General features: G+C 45.8%; 1 protein-coding gene across 2 annotated transcripts; it reads right to left on the bottom strand.

Moving 5' to 3' along the window:
• Positions 1–4,442: 4,442 nt before the first annotated feature.
• Positions 4,443–8,575, bottom strand: LOC148512024 (uncharacterized). 2 transcript variants are annotated; one of them, XM_088482363.1, is made up of 2 exons: positions 8,376–8,575; positions 4,443–6,565 (listed from the first exon to the last, which is right to left on the bottom strand). In XM_088482363.1, the coding sequence occupies exons 1-2, from the start codon at positions 8,431–8,433 to the stop codon at positions 5,316–5,318; spliced, it is 1,308 nt and encodes a 435-aa protein (XP_088338489.1). In that variant the 5' UTR covers positions 8,434–8,575; the 3' UTR covers positions 4,443–5,315. The 2 variants fall into 2 exon arrangements, with proteins under 2 accessions (XP_088338489.1, XP_088338488.1); XM_088482362.1 differs by having other exon boundaries at positions 4,443–6,562; positions 8,370–8,575.
• Positions 8,576–9,113: the final 538 nt, after the last annotated feature.

Genomic DNA, 9,113 nt, shown 5'->3' on the forward strand with positions numbered 1-9,113 from the left:
TTAGGATATCGGTTTCAAGAGCCACCCCGTTAAACGCAGTTGCGCTAAATTGGGGTGTACGAATGGGCCCTGCTGTAGAAGATCCGGGCGTAGAGGAAGGGGCCACAGATCGTCTGACAATAGGGACCGAAGGTCCGAGAACCAACTTTTCCGAGGCCAGTTCGGAGCTACAAGAATTACAGAGGCTGTTTCTTGTTTTATCCTTTTTAGAAGACGAGGAAGAAGCGGAATCGGAGGGAAAATGTAAACGAAGTCATAGATCCACGGACTTGTCAGGGCATCTACCGCTGCCGCCTGCGGATCCCGAGTTCTTGAGATGTATACTGTGAGCTGACGATTCAATCGCGACGCCATGAGGTCCACCTGAGGGCATCCCCATCGACGTATCAGCCCGTTGAACACCTCTGGATGAAGCATCCATTCCCCGGGATGCATATCTTGTCGACTCAGGTAATCCGCTTCCCAGTTGTCCACACCCGGTATGAATACCGCCGACAGGATTACTGACTGTCTTTCGGCCCACCGAAGGATGAGTTACTTCCCGCATAGCCATGCGACTCCGAGTCCCTCCTTGGCAGTTGATGTAAGCGACGGCCGTCGCGTTGTCGGACTGAACTCTTACCGGACGAGCCTTTAGCAAGTCTTTTGCCTCTATCAGAGCATTGTAAATCGCTCTGAGTTCCAACACATTTATGGGCCACTTCTGTTCTAGAGGGGACCATCGACCCTGAAAGTGATGATCGAGGTCTACTGCTCCCCATCCTCGAAGGCTGGCATCTGTTGTTATGATGATCCAGTCCCACACTCCGAATCTTCTGCCCGCTAACAGATTGGTGGATTGCGTCCACCAAAGAAGGGCCACTCTGGTACCAGGGCTCAGACGGATCTGTCGATGAAGAAGCAGATGAGACCCTGACCCCTGTGATAGCATTTCCAGCTGAAACTCCCTGGAGTGGAATCGGCCGAACTGTAGCGCCTCGAAAGCTGCTACCATCTTCCCCAAGAGGCGCAGACAAAGAAGCAGGGACACCTTCCTTGTTCTGAGGAGCAGCTGAACTAACAACCGGATATCCCGGGCCTTGTCTATTGGAAGAAAAACCCGTTGTGAGGCCGTATCCAAGATCATGCCCAGAAACAGAAGTTTCTGGGACGGAGTGAGATGTGATTTTTTTGAAGTTGATTATTCAACCGTGTTGGATTAGGGTCTGATATGTCAGTAAGGCCTGATTTGATAGAAGAGCTACCGATGGAGCCTTGATTAACAGGTCATCCAAATAAGGGATTATGTTCACTCCTGATGACCGAAGGAGAGCGATCATTACTGACATGAGTTTGGTGAAGACGCGGGGAGCCGAGGATAACCCGAATGGCAATGCCCGAAACTGATAATGATCCTTCAATATGGCGAAACGCAGAAAAGCCTGGTGAGGTTCCCAAATGGGGACATGGAGATAGGCATCCTTGATATCCATGGATAATAGGAACTCCCCTGGTTCCAAGCTCGCTATGACTGACTGCAGAGTCCATTTTGAAGCGATAAATCTTCAGATACAGGTTCAAAGACCTGAGGTTTAAGATAGGCCTGACCGAGCCATCTGGTTTTGGTACTACAAACAGGTTCGAGTAAAACCCCAAACCTCTCTGATGTTCCGGGACCGGAACTAGTACAGATGATACTACTAGAGACTGGATAGCCTCCTGTAAAACCTTGGCCTTGCTTGAAGGCGTTGGCAGACTTGTGGTGAAGAACCGAGGTGGAGGGGGGACTTCGAAGTCTATTCGGTACCCCAGGGAAATTAGTCTGCGGATCCACGGTTCTGTAGAGGTCTGGTTCCAAAATGTGTTGAAAATCTTTCAGGTGGGCTCCTACTGCAGGAGGTCCCAGGTGGGACGGAAGACCGTCATGTCACCTGTTTTTCCGCTGGTTTAGGCTCTGGTCTACGTGCAACAGGGTGTGGACGACCTCTACCTCTGCCACCTCTATGTTGCGTGGGAGCACCTCTGGCTCTACCACAAAAGGAATGTGGCGCACGAAAGGAATGAAAGGAAGGTCCATTATAAGATCTCCTGGGAGCTGGAGCAACCGACGGAAGGAAGGAAGACTTACCCCCCGTGGCCTGGGATATCCATTTGTCCAGTTCCGGCCCAAACAGCATATCACCTGTGAAAGGTAAACCCTCCACCGCACACTTGGATTCTGCGTCTGCTTGCCAAGCGCGCAACCAGAGGGCTCTGCGGGCTGAAATAGCAGAAGCAGATATGCGAGAACTAATCTGACTAATATCTTTCGAAGCTTCTCCCAGGAAAGCTGCACTCACGGATGTGTTCTGCTAGTAGACGTAACTCTGCTCTTGATGTACCAGAGTCCAAACCGGTAATCAACTGGTCAGCCCAGCCTACCACTGCCTTGTTAACCCAAGCGGTAACAAGGGTGGGTCTAAGTTGAGCCCCCGCTGCAGTATAAATTGATTTTAGCAGTCTCCAACTTACGATCCGAAGGATCTTTTAGTACTGTAGCTCCCGGTACTGGGAGTGCTGTTTTCTTAGAGAGACGGGAGACTGACGCATCGACTGGAGGGGGTGTTTCCCACTTTTCCATCATGGCTGATGGAAAGGGATAACTAGACGGAAACCGGCGCGGAATTTGGAACCGTTTATCCAGTTGCTTCCAGGCCACTGAGAGCTGCTGTTGCAGCTGCTGTGAGAACGGAAAAACCGTAGAGCTCTTTGGTCGTTCATGAAATAATTCACACTCCTGGGATGCAGGTAGTACATCCTCAGGTAGGTTCAGAACTTTTCTGACCGCCAAAATTAGAGATTCCACCCCTGGAGAGGTGGACTCTAATTCTTGAGAAGCGTCCTGTAACGCTTCCTCCAATTCCCCTTCTTCTGTTTCCTCCGTAGCGAGGAATTCTTCGTCCGACTCTTCTGATTGGAGAACAGTCGCCAGAGTACGCTTTTGTGTCGGTCTTTGGTAGGAGGTGGAGGGTGCAGGCACCACTGTAACCATCACCTGTACTAGGGTGTCTAGAGACTTGGCTAGCCCTTCCACCCAGGGAGGTTGAGACCTACGTGCCTCAGCTAACTCAGGCGTTAAATCCGTCATAACTCCTACAATGTCAGCGGCCCATGGGGGAGCAGGTGCGGCCGTAATAGCCATAGGTGGATCTATTGCTATACAAGCCTCACATAAAGTGGACCCAGCAGCATGCGGCTTGGATAGTTTGTTGTTACACTTAGAACAGACAAACATCTTTTGAGCCACTTTTGTTCTGTTTGACATGGATACACACAGTCACCCAGACACAGAGGGACAGCAATGAAAAGAGAAATAGAACAGAAGGCTGGTATGGGACACAGAGGAAGAGGCACTCCCCACTCTTTCCCACAATTAGATTCCCTGCCAAACACCCCAGTTACTCACAACCTCTTTGCCAGGGATGTAGCCAGGAGAATCAGCCTTCTGTAATCACTGCATACAGCCTGTAGTGGAGATGCAGTTCTTTTTTGTGAAGTTAAACATGGCAGCCACGCTGTGCACACAGCCGCTGCCACGTTATCTAGACAGGGAGCCGCTCTATTGAGACAGGGAGCCCGCGCTGTTAGGCTCCGCCCCCTTTCTCTATGCCCTAAGGGCTAGAAAATGGCTGCCCCCGCCTGCAGGATCCTCTCCCCTCTGTGCAAGCCCCGCTGAGTAGGAGCCGCTAGCCGCGCTCATCAGCGTGGAGAGGGGAGATAGATGCAAGTAGTGAGCAGCGCTATCGCGTTATCAAGCCAGCGCTGTGCAGGACAGGAGACGGGGGATGTGCAGGTGATTAATACTCACTGCGCTCCCCTCCGGACGGCTCCTCTGAACAGCACTCACAGGATCCTTTGCTGTGGTGTGTGTGCGGCAGTAAGGAGCTGTCAGATGCTTTTAGTGAAGCACTGCACACTCCTTCCTGCAACCCAGAAGGTTAACAGGGTGCCAGTAACCCGGACCCCACCTTTAGAGAGGTGGCGAAGGGTACTCAGAAAAAAGTGTAAAAGATGTTAGAAAATAATAAAACGTTAAATAAAAGAAATAAAATAGTTGACTTGCTGGAGCACAGCAGGTTGTGACCAGCTCCAAGGGCACATTTTCTAAACTGAGGGCTGGTGGGGCATAGAGGGGGAGGAGCTTCACACTTCTAAATTATTTAAAGTGCCGGCTCCAGCTATCCACGCCTCTATACCCCAGCGTAAGCACCTCCAGTGTCCCCTAGTGGATGAAAGACAAAAATAAATTTATGAGTAAAACAGCTTACCGCCCGTGCAACCTCTCCCTCCCCTTCTCCCTCAATCACCGATGCAGAGTGGGTGCCAAATGCGTGCATCTCGCTGGGGCCTCCATAAGTGATAACGCGATAGTTCTTCTGGATTACTTACAAACCTTACTTATTATAAAGAGTACTGAAATAATTCCACACAAATACAGATTCTAAAATAAATGACAATGCTTTTACTTAAAGACAGCTTAATCATACATATATTTTGACAATGCAGAGTTACAACAAAAAACATAGGTTATACCAACAGCAGCAGGGAACTTTTAAAATAAATTTGTGAAACCCAGTACAGAGCTCCCCCCTCTTTCTCTGGTGATATTTATACTGTAATTTGGTTTATACATCCAATTAATCTAATTAATATTTGTACGTACTAGGCCCTCATTGGTCCTCTGTGCTTCAGCCATAATATTGACACTATTCTGTGTTATTTTTTTGTTCCCATGTAGAAATCTGACAGTCGCCCATTTAGCCTTCATTTCTGCTTATTGCTGACAAATATCTCAGTTACCTCATTTCTTTATATAATACCTGAGACTTGCTACTGTCAGCTGTTGTGAACATAATGAAACATACATTTTAAACCTATAATTCTTATTGCTAAGTTAATGTATATAGCAATTTAACCTATACATATCTCCACAGTTAATCACACCTTCAGACATAAAACACTAATCTCTACACACTTTATAATACATTATATAACATACTTTTAGCTAAGATATAAAACAAAATGGCTGCTACATCAGACACACACTTGCTTACTTTAGAGAGGAAAGGGAAGGCCTTATCCTTTCTAGGCCTGGGGCCATTCGACAAGTGCAGCCTTCCGCAACTCACACTACAAATATATATATATATATATATTCTCAATCATTTCTATATGCTCTAAATTGCAGTGCAGGAAAATAAAGTAACATAAGCATGCATATATTTATGAGATGCTAAATGAATATGTACGTCCACATATTCCTGTTTTATCACCTCGCTGTCATTCATTCTGCAGTCTCAATTTATCTCATGTTTCTCATCTGTGTGACTTCTCTGATGTCTAACAAGATTTGATTTCTGTGTAAAACATTTTCCACACTCAGAGCATGGAAATGGTTTCTCACCTGTGTGATTTCTCTCATGGATAACAAGAGCCGATTTCTGTGAAAAACATTTCCCACACTCGGAACATGAAAATGGTTTCTCATCTGTGTGACGTCTCTGATGTGTAACAAGATTTGCTTTCTGTGTAAAACATTTTCCACACTCAGAACATGGAAATGGTTTTGCATCTGTGTGACTTCTCTGATGTCTAACAAGAGCTGATTTATGTGTAAAACATTTCCCACACTCAGAGCATGGAAATGGCTTTTCTCCTGTGTGACTTCTCTGATGTTTATCAAGATGTGATTTCCGTGTAAAGCATTTCCCACACTCACAGCATGGAAATGGTCTCTCACCTGTGTGACTGCTCTGATGTGTAACAAGTTCTGATTTCCGTGTAAAACATTTCCCACACTCAAAGCATGGAAATGGTTTCTCACCTGTGTGAATTCTCTGATGTATAAAAAGTTCCGTTTTCTGTGTAAAACATTTCCCACACTCAGGACATGGAAAAAGATTCTCACCTGTGTGACTTCTCTCATGTGTTTTAAGATATGATTTGGTTGTAAAACATTTCCCACACTCACCACATGTAAATGGTTTCTCACCTGTGTGACATCTCTGATGTGTAACAAGCTGTGATTTCTGTGTAAAACATTTTCCACACTCAGAACATGGAAATGGCTTCTCACCTGTGTGACGTTTCTGATGTATAACAAGATGTGATTTATGTGTAAAACATTTCCCACACTCAGAACATAGAAATGGTTTCTCACCTGTGTGACTTCTCTGATGCACTATAAGAGTTGATTTCTGTGTAAAACATTTCCCACACTCAGAACATGGAAATGGCCTGTCACCTGCCTTAGCTGGCTGATGGGTAATAAGCTTTGTGTTCTGTTTAAAACATTTGGCATCTACAGAAGAGGGAAATATTTTAACTATTGTACGAGATGTAACAGATGAACCAATATCTGAGTTATCAGGAGAACACTCCCCATGATCAGAGGTAGGTGATATATCTGCACTGTGAGGTACTGGATGTATAATTGGGGTAATTGGGTTTTCTCCTGGAGAATCTTGGGTAATGTCATCATCAATTTCACAATTCTGAGTTATAATGAGATGATCCTCTGAGACATTCCGGCTGCTACATCCATCTGCTGGGAATAATATACATATATACGGAAATATAAATGTTTGCCCACAACAAGATTCATTGGTGAATGTCCCCAAATAGCCATGAAATGGGCAGATGTTGGGGGTAATATATAAATCATTAACTGGCACCAAAATATACTATCGACAAATATATACTCGTGCCAGAAACTGAGACAGCTACTTCCATTCCCAGTGCATGACACCCCACCCCGCAAGAAATTGAATCTCTCAATTGATTTACTATATATAGGCAGATATCTGTGTAATCTGTTATCATATAACTTGCAGTGAAGATGGCAGCACATCACTATATAAACCACAATAAACAATACCTTGGTGTAGCCAGTGATGTCATAATCTCATCTAATCCTGGACCAAAGAGCACTTTACCTGTGAATAGCAAGGATTCTGGTGCTTTTTTAGACCCTGGATCCACTCTCCAGAGTTTCAACCATATGGTCCTTCGGACTGCCACTGAGTTAGCAGACGCTCTCGATGCCATTATACCTGCATCGATGCCTGCTTCACCCAAGTATACAGAAGCCTCCTGTATCTGACCCAGCAAAAACTTCTATTCTCTTGTTGGGTTCTACCATCGTTTCAGCCAAAGCTTTGGTCCAATCTTCCATTGCCTTAGCCACCCAGGCTATCGCCGTGGCTGGTCTGATAAATGCCCCTTATAAGGCAAAAATTGTTTTCAGATAATTGTCTAGCCTCCTATCCACACCGTCCTTTAGGGAAGATGCCGTATGGATAGGCAATGTAGCGCTCCTAACCACTCTAGTAATATGAGCGTCTATTGTGGGGGAAACCTCCCATTTGCTACATGCTCCCGGCTCAAATGGGTACCTAGCTGCAATCTTTTTAGTATACTAAAAAGACCTGCAAGGGGTCTCCCATGCCTCCGAAAAAAGATTTAATTGCCCTGAGTGCGGAAAATATTCTTTCGCCACAGCCTAACGTCTAAAGACTACTTCCTTAGAGGCTGGTAGGACCTCCTCCTCCTGTATATTGAGGACAGACCTCACTGCCCTCACTAAGGCAGGAACATCCACCAGGGATTGGTAATTATCATTCACTAAGCCTGACTCAGACACCTGAGACGACTCTTCTGATGAATCAACGGGGTCTGACTCTGGAGGAGACATATGACGACTCTTATGCCCCATTTTCCTAGGCCCCTGAGAGTACCAAACCCCTTGACTGGGGCCGCCCACCCCAGGCCAACCAACATTCATAGGGGGTGCCCCATAGGGAGAGCCCGCTGTGGGAATCCCAAAGTGGAGTCCATCCCTCTGAGACTTACTTTATTAGGAAACACAGTACCCCTGGAGTGACAGCCACACAAGAAGGTTCCATAGCTGATACGGGATTCGCAGTAGTAACAGACCCACCCGGGTACCTGTTTACTACAATTTTTACAGAACCCTTCCGGATTCACCTCCTGTTCTGATAAGCCTGTGACACAGGACTTACAAAACACCAGTACAGAAGAATTTAGTTCTTTATCAACTGACATGATTGAAAGAACAATGCAATACAAAGTAATGTGACTTCTTACTATCAGTGATGCACCCAACCTTCCAAAGGACAAGGGGAAACACAGGAACAGTAATAACTGACAGTATATGAGACACAGGCAGTGTACATACAGCAGCTGGCACACAGTCACATTCAATACATAAAGACGTGCAACTGCGTCCGCAATGTGTACTCAATCAACTAAACCAACCCCCAGCGGGGGAAGGTAGGATATAGAGTATGTTATATACCAAACCCAAGGGAGAGGTATACAGAGAGACTGACCCAAACCTCTGAGAACTCTGCTGCAAACGCTAAACTGTGCGCTTCTCCTGCACGAGGAGGTCATTTATACCAGACGCTGGAATCCTAGCCGGAAGTTAGCGTCTGGGGGGGAGGAGCGGCCGGTGGAGCGCCAATCTCCCCTAAGCTGCGTCTGTTGATTTAAATAAACAAAAAACATTGAATGAGAAGGTGTGTCCAAACTTTTATATATATATATTACCAGTCAAAAGTTTGGACACACCTTCTCCATTCAATGTTTTTTATTTATTTCAATTATTTTCAACATAGATTAATACTGAAGACATCAAAACTATGAAAGATCACATATGGAATTAAGTTGTTAACAAAAAAGTGTTAAACAAATCAAAATATGTTTTATAAGTAGCCCCCTTTTGCTTGGATGACAGCTTTGCACACTCTTGGCATTCTCTCAATCAGCTTCATGAGGTATCTCCTGGATGGTTTTCCAACAGTCTTGAAGGAGTTCCCAGAGGTGCTGAGCACTTGATGGCTGCATTTCCTTCACTCTGCGGTCCAACTCATCCCAAACCAGCTCAATTGGGTATAGGTCGGGTGATTGTGGAGGCCAGGTCATCAGACGCAGCACTCCATCACTTTCCTTCTTGGTCAAGTAGCCCTTACATAGCCGGGAGGTGTATTTGGGGTCATTGTCTTGTTGAAAAACAAATGATAGTCCCAGTAAGCGCAAACCAGATGGGATGGCATGGTGCTGCAGAATGCTGT

The sequence above is a fragment of the Taudactylus pleione genome, unplaced genomic scaffold, assembly GCF_031769625.1.
Source record: "Taudactylus pleione unplaced genomic scaffold, aTauple2 ptg000285l, whole genome shotgun sequence".
Taxonomy (NCBI): domain Eukaryota; kingdom Metazoa; phylum Chordata; class Amphibia; order Anura; family Myobatrachidae; genus Taudactylus; species Taudactylus pleione.